At 36.4% G+C, this 17,653-nt stretch overlaps 1 protein-coding gene across 10 annotated transcripts in view; it reads right to left on the reverse strand.

Moving 5' to 3' along the window:
* LOC127428760 (CUGBP Elav-like family member 4) overlaps positions 1 to 17,653 on the reverse strand; it is a 139,939-nt gene that overhangs the window by 97,769 nt on the left and 24,517 nt on the right. For all 10 annotated transcript variants that reach the window (XM_051677353.1, XM_051677357.1, XM_051677358.1 and 7 more), the window contains exon 2: positions 7,832 to 7,914. In XM_051677353.1, coding sequence (XP_051533313.1) covers positions 7,832 to 7,914 — 83 coding nt within the window. The remainder of the gene's footprint in view (positions 1 to 7,831; positions 7,915 to 17,653) is intronic.

Genomic DNA, 17,653 nt, shown 5'->3' on the forward strand with positions numbered 1-17,653 from the left:
TGAATAATATATGTATGTTTTTTGCATTGCAGTAATGAGAATGTGATTTATTTATTTGTGCACTGTAAAAAGTTGTTCTTAAGTCGCTTTGGATAAAACTTTCACATTCTTTCACATTTTGAAAGTGAAAGTGGAGATTTAGGGTAAAAAAGGACTTAAATATTGATCTGTTTTCTCACCCACACCTGTCATATCACTTCAGAAGACATGGATTTAACCACTGAAGTTTTATGGATTACTTTTATATTGCCTTTATGTGATTTTTGGAGCTTCAAATGTCTGGAGACATTTCTTCTAAAAATCTTTGTTTGTGTTCTGCAGAAGAAAGAAAGTCATACACATCTGGAATGCATGAGGTTGAGTAAATATGAGAGAATTTTTATGTTTGGGTGAACTATCCCTTTAAGAAGACTAAATCAACCAGACTATATTTGGTTATACTATTATACCGTTTTTTTTTTTTTTTTTAAGTGTTAATTCAGGTAGAAATAGCTCTTTAAAGTAACATCTGGAACATCTACAACTTTTTACAGTGCGGTAAAGAGAATTTTGTGGGTAATGTGCTTAATTGTCATGAAAATGTCACAATGCAAAAAAAAAAAAAAATATATATATGAATGGTCCAACAAACAGGGATAATTTTTTATTTCGTTCCTTTGATTTTTGGGGTGAAAGATTGCCTGGCCATGTTTTAGTTAGGTTTGGTGAGATTACCCCAGACAGGGAAAGAAAGAGAGATTCTGCCCATCAGTTTGAGATGCAGCTCACCCAAAGGTCTTCACACCCACACTTTTCACGGGCCTCTCTCGGGAAGCAGGTCTATATTAATCAGTCCGCAGACTTGTTGAAAGAGCCGCCACAAAAGTAGGTTGCACGGCCGGTCAATGGTATGGATTTCTGGGTCTGTACCGTGATCTCACAATCATCAGTGAAAGAGAGAGAGTGAGAACACAAATAAATGAACACAAATCAGAATAGAGCCACTTCGCTTGCTGTTTCCTCATCTGTCTTTCTTTTTTTCCTTTATGCTTTTCAATCATCTATTCCATCTCTCCTCTGTTCTCATCTCTTTTCCTGGAGGCATGGCTCATATCACAAGACTGCAATTATGTGAGTGTGTGTACCACTATGAGTTCCAAAATGATGCATTGATCTATGTAGTGCTACCTTATCAACAGAATGTCAGTATCTGTTGTCAGGGGTCAATAGACAATACATTTATGTGTTTACGGGTGTGAAGGTGTCTTAAAATGCACATATTTGTGAGTAGGTGTATGCATATTTGTATAAGAGTGTTTTAGTCTAGATTTGTGTGTTTTCATGTGTTTCTGCGTGGGAGGGGAGGGTTATTTCAAGGGGTATGTTCGGAACGGCATACTACTTACTGTTTTTGAAAGAGTATGTAGTATGTATACTGTACACAGTATGCAAGTGTTCTGTGTGCATCGAATAATGATGACCATGTGCCAAAATGGATACAAAAGTAAATATATGGAAAATGCTTACAACAGAACATACTGTTTCACAAACTATTTTTAAAATAAAAAAGGCATTATTCAAGTATATACTAAGTATTTCTGAGAGGGAAGTTTATAAGAGGGGTATGTTTGAAATGGCATACTAACTATGTTGAAAGAAAGTAGTATGCAGTATGTATGCTGTGCACAGTAAGCCAGTTTTCTGTGTGCATGAAATGCCCAGGTGACTTGCTACATTTGCTGAAATGTATACAAATGTAAATGTATACAAAAGGCTTACTATTTTTTCTGCGTTAAGTATTTCTGCATGGGAAAAGAGGGAGGTTTGTTATGGGTTACTATTTTCGAAGATAGCAGTATGCAGTATGCATACTGTGCTCAGCGTGCATGTTTTCTGTATGTATGGAATAGCCAAATGACCTGTTACATTTGCTAAAATGTGTAGAGTACAACCCAAGCACACTAGATGGAATACTGTATGCCACAATGCAATGCACTTGACATGACTTTAAATTTTGTTGAATGAACCAGAAGAAATATTAAGCACAATTTTAATTTGACTTGAGTTGGAAAAAGGTATGATATTTTTACACAAAACTGAATAGAAAATGCAAAATAAATCGCACTGATCGCTGAGATGATAACTGGATACAACTTGCAGAAGTAAACATGCAACGTAGAGAGATCATGCTTAACGCAGCATACCACTGTTTAATGAAATGTTAACCCTTGGATACTACATACTGCTTTGCATACTATTTTTAAGTTATATTAGTATGCAGAATACCGTATATATTCTGTAAAGTATTCAGTATGCAGTGTGCTAATATTCCATTCCTAACATAGCCATGGTGTACGTATCTCTGTATGTGAGTGCAACGGCAAAGCCACAAAGAGAATTACTGCTCAAGTCTGTGGCAAATATTTCTACATGAATATTCATACGCATGAATGCATATTTGTGAACATTTTGCATTTGTGTGCATTCCAGTGAGTAATAGCTGCTCTGTTTGTACTTACACATGCATGTGTATTTAAATGTGAACGGTACTGGGTGTGTATACACACACACCCTCCTCCTGACGAGGCCCAGCTCCAAAATCAATAGAGTGCTTCAGAGCCATCATACTGTAGTATGAGAGAGAGAGCAGCATATTTTAATAAATGCAGCATGCATGAGTGCATGGTCCTGTCAGGCCTTGCTTTAAACCTGTCACTGGAAATGGCCCAAAAAAATATCCTATATATATAAATAACATATACATGTATATATATATACATGATATATATATATATATATATATATATATATATATATATATATATATAATCCACTACAAGAACTTCAAGTGCTGTGTCATCTTTTTTAACTAATCTTTAGTATATGCTTCACAGTAAAACTCACAGGCCTTTTTAAACACTACTTTAGTACAGATAAATTAATACAAAGATGTCTTGCTACAATTTCTGATAGGTAAAAGTAAATTCAAAGAATAATTTTACTAATATAAAACACTGGGCTGCACCTTGTCCAGTTAACAGACCAAAAGCAGAGCACAAATAGTTTATAAGTGACAAAAATGACTGATTTTAAAAGGTCCTCGTCATGAAAAACAGCAACTGCCTTGTTCTTTTGAAATAAAAGTTTTTCAGACATTTTTATGATTACGATGTAACAACCATGCATACATTACATCATAATAGAAGCTATTTACATATAGAAATCTTACAGATACAGTAGCAAAAACTGCATATTTAATTCTCAAGGCCTTTTTAGTGTTATAAAAAGTATTATGCGCTGCTTTGACCTCTGACCTGTGTACACAGCAAACATTGAAAATAGTGAAAACATGTGAAAGAGGATATATTTGGACTTGGAACAGGATCATGACCTATTTTTGGTTTTCACACCAATATCGTCAATGTTATGATATGTCAAGCTGACCTACGGCACTTCGTAGAGTTCAGTGCATTGGAAAATGTTGACGCTGGGCATGACGCAACGCTCTGAAGGTCAGACAAAGTGTAGAAAATAATTACTGAAAAATAAATTACTGTTTCTGGCGCAAGAAACATTGAGTAACATTTTGAGTGGACTTCAGGAAAGAAAAAAGATCATCAAAAGTATAGAATATAGGCTTACATAGACATGACAAATAGTATTATACTTATATGTAATAATCAAGTAATAAATTTAAGGTACATGTGAATAAAAATGCCACTATTTTTTTTTGCATCATGCCTCTATGTAATACACCTTAAACCAAATTACACTTATATAAACATTGTATTCTGTATTGCATTACTTTATAGCTGCAATATTTGTGATAAAATAAGGTAGAATACCGTAGAAATGCTCGATAAGCACAATATAAATGCTCACTTGATTTTGGTCTCTGTGCGAAATCTCAGACGACACAAAACAAAATGTCAAATACGTTAAGGTTTTATGGTAACAAGCGCGAGTGCGTTTTTTATCATTCATTTGGAATGTTCTGGTGACTGCCATTAACTTCGTTGAGCTGTGATTTTGAAGTTCCACGTCCCACTCTCTCATTGGCTCTTTCTATCTCGGCTCGACAGCTTTGGATGCCTTCGTGCACTTGAGAGAACTTTCCAACATAAAAACCACTTTCCTAAAAACCATCAAGCTGTCAAGTGAAGTGGAAAAATGAGAGAGATTACAGCATAAAGGAGGAGAAGGGGGACAGAGAGAAAGGATTTTCTTTCTAGATTTTTATGCAGATAAAACGTTCCAATGATTTTTTCATCTTTTCAGAAAAGATTCTGAAAAGATAATGAATTTTTCTCTTCATCAGTTACATATTTATTCTCTCTCACTCTCTCTTTCTCTGTTTACTTAAAGGTGCACAAAATGTCTGTTTATGTTCACTGACACCTAACGGCGAATATGCAGCATCATAGAAAAACATAATTTTTTAGTTATCGATACGATAATAAAAATGTGCTTTTGAAGTCAACCATGATTAATTTACTCTGAGCGTGAAAGCGTCCAATTACAGCAGATTATCTAGATAAAATGAGTAATATTCAGCTGGTCATGTGTTTTTCAACATGGCGACGCTCATGAATGTGTGCCTAGCACCATGTTTAGAATAAAGCACAATAAAGACTGATATGAGTCTCCATCTCATGTGAATTCATCATTTCAAACATATTTCTCAAAAAATACCAATTCTATTATTACTAATTCTTTCTGTTTAAAAGTTTATCAATTTGCAAAAAAAGTGCACTTTGAAGCTAAACTGTGTAATTTCTGTGACACTAGTATAATTATAATAATAATTTTATTTATTTATCACACATTATACATTTGCACATATACAGTGAAATTCTTTTTCTTTTTTTTTTCACATATCCCAGCTAAGCTGGGGGTCAGAGTGCAGGATCAGCCATGATACTGTGCCCCTGGAGCAGATAGGGTCAAGGGCCTTGCTCAAGGGCCCAACAGTGGCATCTTGGCAGTGCTGGGGCTTGAGCCCCCAGCCTTCTGATCAGTAACCCAGAGCCTTAACCGCTGAGCTGCCACTGCCCCCGTAGTATCATCTAACGGAATTGCAAAAATAATTATTGTTTTCAAACAGGTTTCCCCGAACACTCCCCCCTTCTGCTACTGGCTGAACAAACAGATATGCTGTGTTCATGTAGTGTCGGAATTACTGTAATTACGAGTTAGCAACTTAGAGATTCCGTCCTCTGACCTCTTGAATTATTAGCTTCCATGGCAACACTAATAACGGCAAAACAGCTTTGTAAAACATTCATTACTACGTTAATTAATTAATTCATTGTATGCTCTTGCAAAATGTTTAAGAACAAAGAAAATACTCAAGGTAACAATGGCATAATAAAATCGCATATCAAAAAGAAATGTGTTCACTATTACCTTCAACTGTTGAGGCCCCTGCCATATTGGTTATTTTTAAATTACGTCACTACTGTCAAGTCGAAACTTTCAGTTTACAACTTGTAATTCCAATTCTACGAAGACATGAACGCTTTAAGTTGTAATCTCGAAATATTGGTAATTCTGACATGATGTGTGTGACGCACAAATAGGCCTGTCCCAAACTCACAAACTTGCTATGACGGGCTTGTTACACTTTTCTGGTAAAATCCACCTACAAATGACTTACTTATAGTTGTCTCTGCATATTAAACTTTAAAAAGAAAAAAAAATATTTAGCATATTCCTCACATCTCGCTTAAGTATTTACTTATTTCTTTCACAATAAAAATTTTCTGATCTGGGTTTTCTTGTCACATTATAGACAGCAGCAAGATTACCAAATGTAATGACTTACACGCTCACTAAAAAAAGTGTGCATAATTGTACACTGCTGTGCGGCATATACAGGATGGTAAAAGCTGTTTGTGTGAGTAAGTGAATGTTCTCGGGCACTCTCTCTGTAAGAGAATGCAAGTGGAACTACAGCAAAGTGACTCCCCTTTCATTCAACATCTACGATGTCATAATCACTTGCATCAAAGGCATTCCGTTTGCCACGGCAACTGTCATTCTCCCTGGAGGCGTCATTAAAACAGAGCACACCAAAACAAGCTGCGCGAGAGCTAATGGAGAACTTCAAAACACACACAGACACACACTGCAACCTAACAATGTTATAGTGGGACAGGCACAGCAAGTTATTACTGAGCCCAGAAAGGAGTGACAGAGTTATACACACACACACACACACACGTGCCTGCAGACATTCATACGGCACGCTCGCACACAGACGCGCACACACACTAAAAGATGCTATAAATAGGACAGCTCTAATGTGATGCTGTGTAGTTCTTGCCCTTGGGTACAAGGCTTTTCCAGAAAGAGAGATTGAGTGTAAGATGGAAAAATAAAGAGCAGAGTACAAGCAGAATAAAGTGAGAGAGAGAGAAAAAGTTAGCTCACTATAATAAGTACTGCTATTAACAGGATTCCCATAGCATTTGAAAATGAATTTCCATGACGTTTCCATTTCTTCATAATTACCTGATATTTTACTGTGTTTATCAATACAAATTAAGCTCAATCGACAGCATTTGTGGCATAATATTGATTACCACAAAAACTTATTTAGACTTTTCTTTAAAAGCAGCAAAAATCTGTGTTCCAGTGAGACACTTACAATCAGGGGTTAAATTGGGCCGGTACGGTGCAGAAAGGCATTCTGGCATTCCGGCATCTTCAATTCCAAAAAGAAAAAAATGCTTGTTTGTCAATCCATCCCATTTATTGTGTGAAAATCCCAATTTAACCCCTGCTTACAATGGAAGTGAATGGGGGCCAATCCTTAAACGTTAAAATATTAACTTTTTCAAATGTATAGCCACAAGACGTAAACAATATGTGTGTTAACATGATTTTAGTGTGATAAAATCACTTACTAAGTTTTTCTGTGTAAAGTTATAGCCAATTTTACAACTTCGTTGCCATGACGATATAATGTCACCAAACCCTAAAGCCCAAAAAGACCTTAAAAATGACGATTTAAGCAACTTTACAGCTCAAATAATAAACAAGTTTTAATGGAAGAATTAATGTAAGTGCTTTTCTAAAATTAGAAGCTTCACATTTCTGCCTTTAAACCCTCCAAAAATTGGCCCCTATTCACTTCCATTGTATGTGCCTCACTGTAACCTCGATTTCTGCTTTTTTTAAAGAAAAGGAGGGACGAGTCAAAAATATTTTTTGTGGTAATCAACATTATGCCACAAATGCTGTCGACTGAGCTTAACTTATATTGAACCTGGAATGTTCCTTTAAGAATAATATTTTTTTAATTATTTTTTTTTTAATATAAAATTACAATAGAAATGGTCATAACTTTCCTATGCATTTTTAAGATTCTATTCATTTCCATTAATTGTCCAGGCTTGGAAAACACAATTTTACAATGACCTGATATGTCCAGTTTTTCCATGACCATGGGAACCCTATATGAAGCTTCAGAACAAATCTTGGTTTTTATTTTTGTGCTTATTTATATGCTTGAAAGACAAAATGTCTGCCTCAGTCACCATTCACTTTCATTTAAACTTTTTTTTACATACAATGAAAGTGAATGATGACTGAGGCAAACATTCTGCCTTAATTCTTCTTTCGTGTTCCATGGAGTCATATGGGTTTGGAGCAACTAAGTGATGACAGAATTTTCATTTTTGACTGAACTATCCCTTTAACCATCCAAGTTTTACATGCATTTGCACATGCATGTGTGCAGGAGTGCGTGTGTTTATATTCTGTATGTAAGTTTATTGCACGTGCTTGTGTCGTTTATTTTTTTTTGTGTGTGTTTTGCGTTCGTGGCGGTTTGACCATGATGACCTACCCCAGGTAGTGTCTTCTGCTCGTGTAGCGCGGTCTGAGCTTTTAGCGCTGATTCTCTTGCACAGTATGTGAGGAAGGCACAGCCTGAAAGAGTAAATAAGAGACAGAGAGATACATTAAAGACAAGTCAGAGAGGTTGAGACACAAGCAGGTGTCTGTTTGAGTAGAGCGGTGTTCTCTACATTCATATTGTTTTCTCCAAAATAGGGAGAGAAGAAAAACATTGTTATTACATTTGAGTAGTAGACACAGGGAGAGAAGAGAAACAGAGAAGAGCAACACATGCCCACAGCCATACACAACACTCTCCCTAGAGAAAGATGGAGAGAGTGTGTGCTAAGACAGCGTGTGTTGTGGAAGAAACTACAAGAATGCTTTTAATTTCAGGCTACAAGGCCTTGCTGGTATTGAAAAGTAACCGTGTATTTATGCTTGTCCATGCACTTTGAAAAACAATAGGATGCTGTCATTGCCAATAATTTGACAATGACTGACAATGTGATAAATCTATAATGCTTTGCCTGGTTTTATAATCATTCACACAATTTTCTTTTTTTTTATTAAATTTTTTTTTTTTTAATTTTCTATAATTTTTCATGCTTCTACTAAAATCAGCCATTAAAAAAAAATACAATATGATATAATACAGTACAATAGTAAACATAGCAGTTTATTACACTTGAAACGTTGCATAGAAGAAGAGTATAAGGCTTGAATCAGAAGAAATAAATCCTATTTTTTTTCCTGCTTTATATTAGCCTAACCAAACCAATGGTGATAATTGAAAAGAAAATTAGACTGATATGGTTATCTATATGTCTTGCATCCCTAAAACACTATAGATTATGCACGATTTTGTGCATTTCTTAAATATTCAACAGGTGACATATAATATGAAAAATATGTTTTTTTTTTGGTCAACATAAAGATTTTCGGATATAAATTTGTATGAATATGTAAGGTTGTCTGAAAGCATATATGTTAGGTGCTATGGTATTTCTTAAGTTTTTCTCTATTTCTAATCTCCTTTTAGCTTTCACCAGTTAAATTAAAAAGTCCTGCTGTGTGAAAAATTAGTTTTTTTTAAGTTGAAAACTCCATACAGAATAATTATATGGCAATTAGAAAAATACAGTTTAAAATAGTTGTAGACAGAGTATAGTATGTCACATGGCAGGACTCTGCTGTCACACGTCATGTTAACTACACAAATGCAGGTAGGAGAGAATGAAAAAAAAAAAAAAAACTTGTGTCATGATGAAATGATAAGCAAAAAACAAAAAACAAAACAAAGAGTATGGAGGAGATTTGGAAAGAGAAAGACAAATGAAATAGAGAAAGTATCATTTAGATCCAAACATGTCAGATGAGATGGGAGTCTTTTCCTTAGTCTTAGTGGGCTTCTGTTATTAACACATCTATCTGTAAATTCAGTGAGACAAGACAACGGTCTTCCTGATAGTATGTTAATTTCCTGTCCTTTCTCAGTCTGCCCATGTATGAGAATTAATATAAATGTGTGTGCGTTAATAGTGTATACTACCCCACAAACCAACACATGCTCTAACATGATGCTAATCTCACCCGGCTAAAAGCAAACATTTAAGTATTTTGCAAAAAATAACCGTGAATATTTTCACTGTCAATTTAATAAAAAAATCCCACTGGGATGGACTGAGTGGAATAACCACAAAACAAAAGCTGAAAAGATTAGCATCGCATTTGTAAGCAAATTTGAATATGCAAAAAAAAAAAAAAAAAAACAAAAATGTTAATGGCTGCTAATGTTTATGCTAAGCCTCTATTAATATTAAAAAAAATGCTAATGTCCTAATAAACTGAGTAAACATGATAATCTGGTGCTGACATTTATGCCTGCATGCTAATAGTAGCCACAAATGTAGATAAGAAGCTGAATTGCAAATGAAAATGAAAAATCAAAACGCTTGACAATTTTCAATCAAGCACTTGTTGCAGTAAGATGCCATTTTTTTCATTAAAAACTTCAAAAAGTTGTAAGAGTGTTTTGGTGAGGAAGCAATGCTAACACTCTCCAAAAATGCATATAAAAACAAGAATACCAACATATATTTATTTTCAAACAAACGCTTGTTGCATGCTACTTTTTTCTTTTAAAAACCTCAAAGGTAATTTGGACGAAGAAAGAAATCCAACCCTTACAAAAAATAACAATAACCCAAGTTTCTGCCAAAATACTATAAATACTACAGGTATTTTTACTAATAAAATCCTCATGAATCAATATGTGATCATCTTCAAACAACACAAGTAATCTTTCTGTCGCTTTGTTTTATTTATTTCTTCACTGACATTGTAGCTAATTCAAAGTTAACAGTTTTTATTACAGTAAATTACAACAACTGTAGTAAATATGGCACTGTGGTTGGCACCATGTTTACCATGCTAATTTTTTGTAATGGAAATCATGACCTCAATAAGGGGAAAAGAGAAAGTTAAATATGAAAGTTTTAGGCCCCGATTTACTAAGATCTCAAATAACTGGTGCTAATTTCTTGTGCAATCTTTGAAATTGCGTGTGCGCGTCATGGCCGTTTTGCGGGTGATTTACTAAGAAAAATCACGCAAATAACTACACGTGCAAATATGTTGGACACGCCCTCCAAAAGGAGGCTTTTGCATGTGGTACTTGCACCAAATGCAATTATAGTACAGCTTTCACTAAATACCATTTTATTTGTATTCAATATGGCATTTATATGTTTATTTATAGGATTGTATGATATCATCATAAAATCCCTACTATTTAACAAGTGTAAGAGTAGTTGATGAGAATGCACATGACACACTTCACTTGAAATGTTCATAATTCACAAAGAAAATACAATATTACACATTAAGCCAATGCACCACTGATGTATACTTAAATGAAATCTGAATTTCCAACCGCTGTTATCTTGACCATGGAAAAGTTAGCTGCGCACAAGTGGGACACATGAAGGTGCACGGTACAGAACTTGCACTCCCCGTTTGTTTTACAGGATCAAGACAATACCTGTTCAGCATAGAGGTGCGTTTCGGCCAGCCTGCTGGAAAGAACCACCACTTAATGCAATATTTCGACAGTTAAAAACAATGTTTAAAACATTAATTTATTACATCATTTGGGCATAAATATTTAGTAGGTTTATGATATCATCAGTTATGACATTGAGTTTTAAAATAATCAAATAAAACAGTTTTTTCATGAGTATTAATTTAATTTCATATTAATGTGTGTCAATAAAGGGTGTTCTACGTATTATCTGTTCTCAAAGTCTCCTTTTTGTAACAATGACAGCATGATACATAGTGCAAATCAGATTAATACCTGCCTTTCATTCGTATGAATTTGCTCTCGTAGTTTCCGATTCTGAAATGACTTTCAGGCTTGATAAATCACTTTGCGGGTGCAATTTGTTTCATTCGCATCTAAACCGCCCTTTATCATGCGCATTTGGAGGCACGCATATTCATTTTGGGGAACCACACAAAAATTTCCAAGACGTGCTATTTTGCGCATCTGAAAGACGCAGTCTTTAAAAAACTACATTAGTAGATCAGCTTGGACCTTTATTTAGCGTGCTATCAAGTTTGCACATGTTTTTATACAAACAAACCTTTAGTAAATCGGGGCCATTGTGTACCTGCAGCATAGCTTTCTTTCTGTCTCCCTATAATAGCCCCAGTGCCGCAGGGACGCTAAACACACTGGAACAAACACACGCACACACACACACACGATCAGCCCCCCTGAGGCTAGAGCATGAATCAGCAATATTCTTTCTTGTTGTCCACTATGTGTGTTTAACCCTGTCCAGATTGGTTGAGTGAATGTATAATTGTGTGCATGTGTGTGTGTATGTGCATGTGTGGCTCCTGCAGTCCTGCCTGGCTTTTTTAATTAACTCAGTGTGACAGTTCGGCACACTCCTCTGAGGGCCTGTCATGTTATAGAACAGGCTAGAACTCTCATGGGACACTAGTGCATGCTTCCCTGTCCCACTTGACAAGTACCAGCACACACACACACACACGCACACATGCACACACACACGCACACACACATGCGCACACACACGTTGGTGCGGCTATCCTTATGAGGACTCTCCACAGACATAATGATTTTTATACTGTACGAACTATAGATTATTTCCCCTAACCCTACCCCTAAACCTAACCCTCACAAAACACTTTCTGCATTTTTACATTTAAAAAAAAAAAAAAAAAAAACATCATTTAGTATGATTTTTTTTAAGCAATATGAATTATGGGAACACTAGAAATGTCCTCATAAACCACATTTATAGCATGATACCCTTGTAATTACCAGTTTGCAACCTAAAAAAAATTCCTCGTAAACCACCCAAACCCACCCGCCCGCATGCACGCACACACACACGCACACACGCACACACATATGGGATGAACTGAAAGATAATGGGGAACCTCTATTTGTTTGTCCTCTAAAAGCAATATTGCTTCTTTCTGTCTGGTCACGACAGCACTTTAAAGATGATAGAAAGACAGAGAGAGAGAGAGCGAGAGAGAGAGAGAGAGAGAGAGAGAGAGAGTAAAAGAGAAATGAAAATACAGAACACAGCAAGCGAAAAAGATGAAACAGAATGGTCGGATGGTAATGGAGTGGTTTCAGAACAAAAGATGGAGTAACGGTTTGTGAAAGCAACAGAGCAGCAGTTCTCAAACTTTTCAGGCCAAGTACCACCTCCGATCAAATAAGAACCGCCTATGGACCACCAATGTTTTGCTCTAGATTGTTTTTTTTTTGTTTTGTTTTTTTTTTCAGAATTGAGCAAATTGGCATCTCTTTTGAGTGCAGACAATTGGGTATTGTATTGGGTTCATTACAAGTTAGCTGTGCTGTAAGTGATTTTAGCCGTTCTGGAACTTCCAGACTAGCCGGGTTAAATTTCCAAAACCCACACTCCGAAGACACGCACACACATGCTGTGTTGGAGCAGATGGAAGGGGGGAGGTCTCCCTGTGCATTTTGGGGTTCAACCATGAGCGTTTCCCAGGAGCTGCACAACTTACTGGCACTTATACGAGCATATATGGGCTGCCCTGTGAATGTGCACAATAATTGACAGGCAGGACGTCTTCTGATTGGCTAAACAAATAATCTGGTCCTGGCCCTGGGGCTGCTACAGAGACAGGTGTGCAATTTCATGACACCTATTTATATAGTGATATTTTACAGGTAATTGATGATTTTCTGCATGTCATTTCATAAAAAAGTAACTTGCAGCACCTTTAAGGTCAATCGGCAGCATTTGTGGGATAGCGTTGATTACCACAAAAATTTATTTTGACTTTACATCCTTTTCTTTAAAAAGAAGCAAAAATTGGGGCCTGGGTAGCTTAGCGAGTAAAGACGCTGACTACCACCCCTGGAGTTGCCAGTTCGAATCCAGGGCGTGCTGAGTGACTCCAGCCAGGTCTCCTAAGCAACCAAATCGGCTGGTTGCTAGGAGGGGTAGAGTCACATGGGGTAACCACCTCCTGGTCGCTATAATGTGGTTCGCTCTTGGTGGGGCGTGTGGTGAGTTGTGCATGGATGCCACGGAGAATAGTGTGAAGCCTCCACACGTGCTATTTCTCCACGGTAACGCGCTCAACAAGCCACATGATAATATGTGCGGGTTGATGTTCTCAGATGCGGAGGCAACTGAGATTCGTCCTCCGCCACCCGGATTGAGGCGAGTCACTACGCCACCATGAGGACTTAGAGTGCATTGGGGATTGGGCATTCCAAATTGGGGAGAAAAAAGGGAGAAAATAAAAATAAATAAAATAAAAGCAGCAAAAATTTGGGTTCCAGTGAGGCACTTACAAATGGACGAAAATGGGGTCAATCTGTAAACGTTAAAATACTCACTGTTTCAAAAGTATAGCCAGAGACTATGCATTAACATGATTTTAGTTTGATAAAATTGCTTACTAACCTTTTCTTTGTAAAATTATATCCAACCTCGTTGCCATGTCGTCAAAACGGCGTAAACCCTAAAACTCTAAACGACCGTAAATGCGATGATTTAAACAACTTTACAACTCAAAAACTCCTTTTCTTTTCAGTTTAAAAAAAAAAAAAAAAAAAAAAAAGATTATATTTGAGCAGTCCAGTTTTTATGTCTACATATAGTGTTAAAGAGAAAGTTTTAATCATGTTATTGCTCTGGATTTCGTAATAACTCAAAATGTTATCGCTAATACACTCACTGAGAACTTTATTAGGAACACCTGTACACCTACTTATTCTAATTAACTACTGATTATCTAATCAGCTAATCCTGTGGCAACAGTGCAATGGATAAAATCATGCAGATACGGGTGAGGAGCTTCAGTTAATGTTCACATCAACCCTCAGAATGGGGAAAAAAAAGTGATCTCAGAGATTTCACCCGTGGCATGATTGTTGGTGCCAGACGGGCTGGTATAAGTATTTCTGTAACTACTGATCTCCTGGGATTTTCATGCACAACAGTCTCTAGAGTTTACTCAGAAGGGTGCCAAAAACAAAACAAAAAAATCCAGTGAGCGGCAGTTCTGCGGATAGAAATGCCTTGTTGATGAGAGAGGTCAACGGAGAATGGCCAGACTGCTTCGAGCTGACAGAAAGGCAACGGTAACTCAGATAACCACTCTGTACAATTGTTGCAAGCATAATATCATCTCAGAATGCACAACACATAGAACCTTGATGCGGATGGACTACTACAGCAGAAGACCACGTTGGGCACGTTTATATTCCATTTATTACTGATATTTCAGAAATTAATAAATAGAATATAGTCTATGCCTATGGGTTTGGCGCATGTATGATGAAAAATTTGGCAAAAGGGAGAAGAAAGGACGAAGGAAAGCAGGAAAAAAAAAAAGAGATGATAAGATCACCAGGCTTCTGTGAAAACTATCCACTAGTGTCTTACACTTGCGTCTTATCTCCCCATCTGCAGACACTCTTAAGGGACACACATAGAAACCTGGAGATGAGTACATACTGAGACGGCAAGTAAATAAGCAACAAGACTGACAGAGGAAGTATGAAATGAATCTAAAATGTTCATGATACAAATCAACTGGAGTTAACGAAAAGCAACCAAAGAGCTGTCTTCTTTGCAATTTACGATTTTAGAAAATGACAATAGATTATGGTCCTACAAGGCCCAGGGGCATCAGACTTATTGGAGGGCTCTTGTTGTTGCAATTACAAGATCTAAATCTGCAAATATGAGAAATGGAGTTGGAATTACGAGAATGAACACTTCCTGTGCAGAAAATATTGTCAAGAGATGACAATGTGTTGAAATTAATATACAACATCAAAGCTGCGATGTGTTCAGTGTTTGCTCACTTCTCTCAATCACATGGCTCACTTTAATCTCAATCACTTTAATCACAAGTAACGATGAGCAATTGCTAGAAAAATTTATCATTTTGCCCAGAATTATAACTTTGCACGTCATTGCATATGTGATTAAACAAAAAATATGTTGAATCCTTTTAAACTGAGATGAAAGAAGTAGTAAATCACGTCGCCACATGTTGTTTTTCTATTCCTTTGAATAGAGGCAAATTCTTCTGATGACTTTTTCAAATGTTTTAAAGTGTGCCGCTTTGAAAACATCAATGCACAAAAAGATTCCATAAATTATAGAGTCCAGTGTAGAACTGAAATTCTTTGACACCAGCACAGAATCTCTCTGACTAAAACTCTGGAATATTGGTCTGTAATTGGAAATTTCCACGTTTTAAAACCACAGGTCATCTGTATTCACATTAGTGCCTCAAAGAAAAACTATTATTCACATTTGGCACAGAACCTGTTTGCAGTTAATAATGATTTATTCATAGACCCACACATGTAAGGTGGTGATTTTAGCAGTATCTTTGTGTGCATATTACAGCTTTATATCAATACCTCACTAGAACAAAAACTGAACAATGACTTGAGGTTTTTATTTTATTTCTTCAATGGGTTTCGAGAGTAAAAGAGAGGGCAATTTAATAGTGCAGGTATCATTTATAACAATTTGGATACATGATATGAATAATAAATTATAGGTGCTTTTTCCACTCGTTTTTGCTTATTACTGTCATTACTTATTCTTGCCATCATGAATAATCCAATTGATCATCTAGCCAAGAATGCTGCTTAAAAAGCTTTTGTAAGGGCAGTTTTCCTGCACTGAGACAGTTTAGGCAATAATCACATTTGAACCAAACAAAAATGGCACATACACAAACACACATACCTCAAGGTAAGCCGGGTAAACACTAACTACTGCACATGTGTGTCCTGTTCAAATCAATAAATGCTGATCAGAACTTTATTGTCCTAAAAGTGTGTGTGAATGCATTACTTTCATGTTCGTTTATGTTATTTTATATGTCTTGCTGTCACTGTGTCTACAATAGTGCAGTATCAGTTCCACAATGAGACAGATTGAGCAAAGGTAACAAATTCTCAAATTTTCACCCCTTTTTCCTATAAAGGGATAGTTCACCCAAAAATGACAATTCTGTCATCATTTACTTACTTTTATGTTGTTGCAAATCTGACTTTTGTCCTTCCGTGAACCACAAAAGGAAATTGTAGGCAGAATGTTCCTTTCATTCCATCTTCTACCCCTACAATACAGGTGAATGGTGACTGAGATTAAACATCATAAAATCTAATTTTGTACATGAAAGAAAGAAAATCATACATAAGGGTGAGTAAATAATGACAGAATAATATTTTTTGGGTAAACTATCCCTAAACACAATCATGCCCCACAGACCTAAGGTAATTTAAATAAACTGTCCTCCAAGGTCTGAGCATTCAAGGTCTCCATGATACCTTTGCCTTTCCCCCACTTCTGAACAACACGTCTTCTTAAAATATTTAATTGGTAGCCGTAAACCCCTGATTAAATAAAAATGCACTTTGAAGAGATCATATGAGCTCTGAGGGTAATATGAGAGAGAGAGAGAAAGTGAGAGGGAAAGAGAGAGAGAGAGAGATCTTCAATTACTGTGCCGAAACCACGTCAAGCTTATTTTGATTCAATAAAATAGGCCTTAAATATTCAAGAGCTGTTTCTGGGACTAATGAGTCCGCTCCATGAGTGATATTATTCCAGTGGAATGAAGTGGTAGTGTGAGAGAATATTTGAGGAGGTCGGTAATGGGGTCTTATACTAAACCTGGTAGCCCCTGCACCACTCACTCCCACTGCTGACAGAAAAGACCTTAAGATAGCATTTGAGCTGAACTCCTCATGTAGTAAGGAAAAGGGGAAAGGAATGATTCAAAATCCTGTATTTTTTACTGCTATTGTAGAGTTAAAGATTAGAATTGGTAAAAAGGAAAGGAAAAGAAAGGAAATGGGAAAGGAAACAGAAAAGGAAGCAGGTGAGAAAAGGAAAAGAAAGGAAAGCAATGGAAAGGAAAGCAAGAAAAACAGGAAGAGAAGGAGAAAGGAAATAGGAAAGGAAACAGGAAAAGAAAAGGAAGGTAATGAAAAGGGAAAGGAAACAGGAAAGGAAATTGAAAAGGAAAAGAAAGTAAACAGAATAGTAAACAGGAAAGGAAGTGGGAAAGGAAAGGAAAAGAAAACATGAAAGAAAAAGAATGCAAAGGAAAGGAAAGGCATTGGGAAAGAAAAGGGTAAAGGAAATGGGAAAGGAATGCAAAGAAAAGAAGAAAGGAAAGGGGAAAGGAAACCAGAAAGGAAAGGAAAGGAATGCAAAGGAAAGGCAACGGGAAGGAAAAGGGTAAAGGAAACGGGAAAGGAAGGAAA

Source organism: Myxocyprinus asiaticus, chromosome 38 (genome assembly GCF_019703515.2).
Source record: "Myxocyprinus asiaticus isolate MX2 ecotype Aquarium Trade chromosome 38, UBuf_Myxa_2, whole genome shotgun sequence".
Classification (NCBI taxonomy): Eukaryota; Metazoa; Chordata; class Actinopteri; order Cypriniformes; family Catostomidae; genus Myxocyprinus; species Myxocyprinus asiaticus.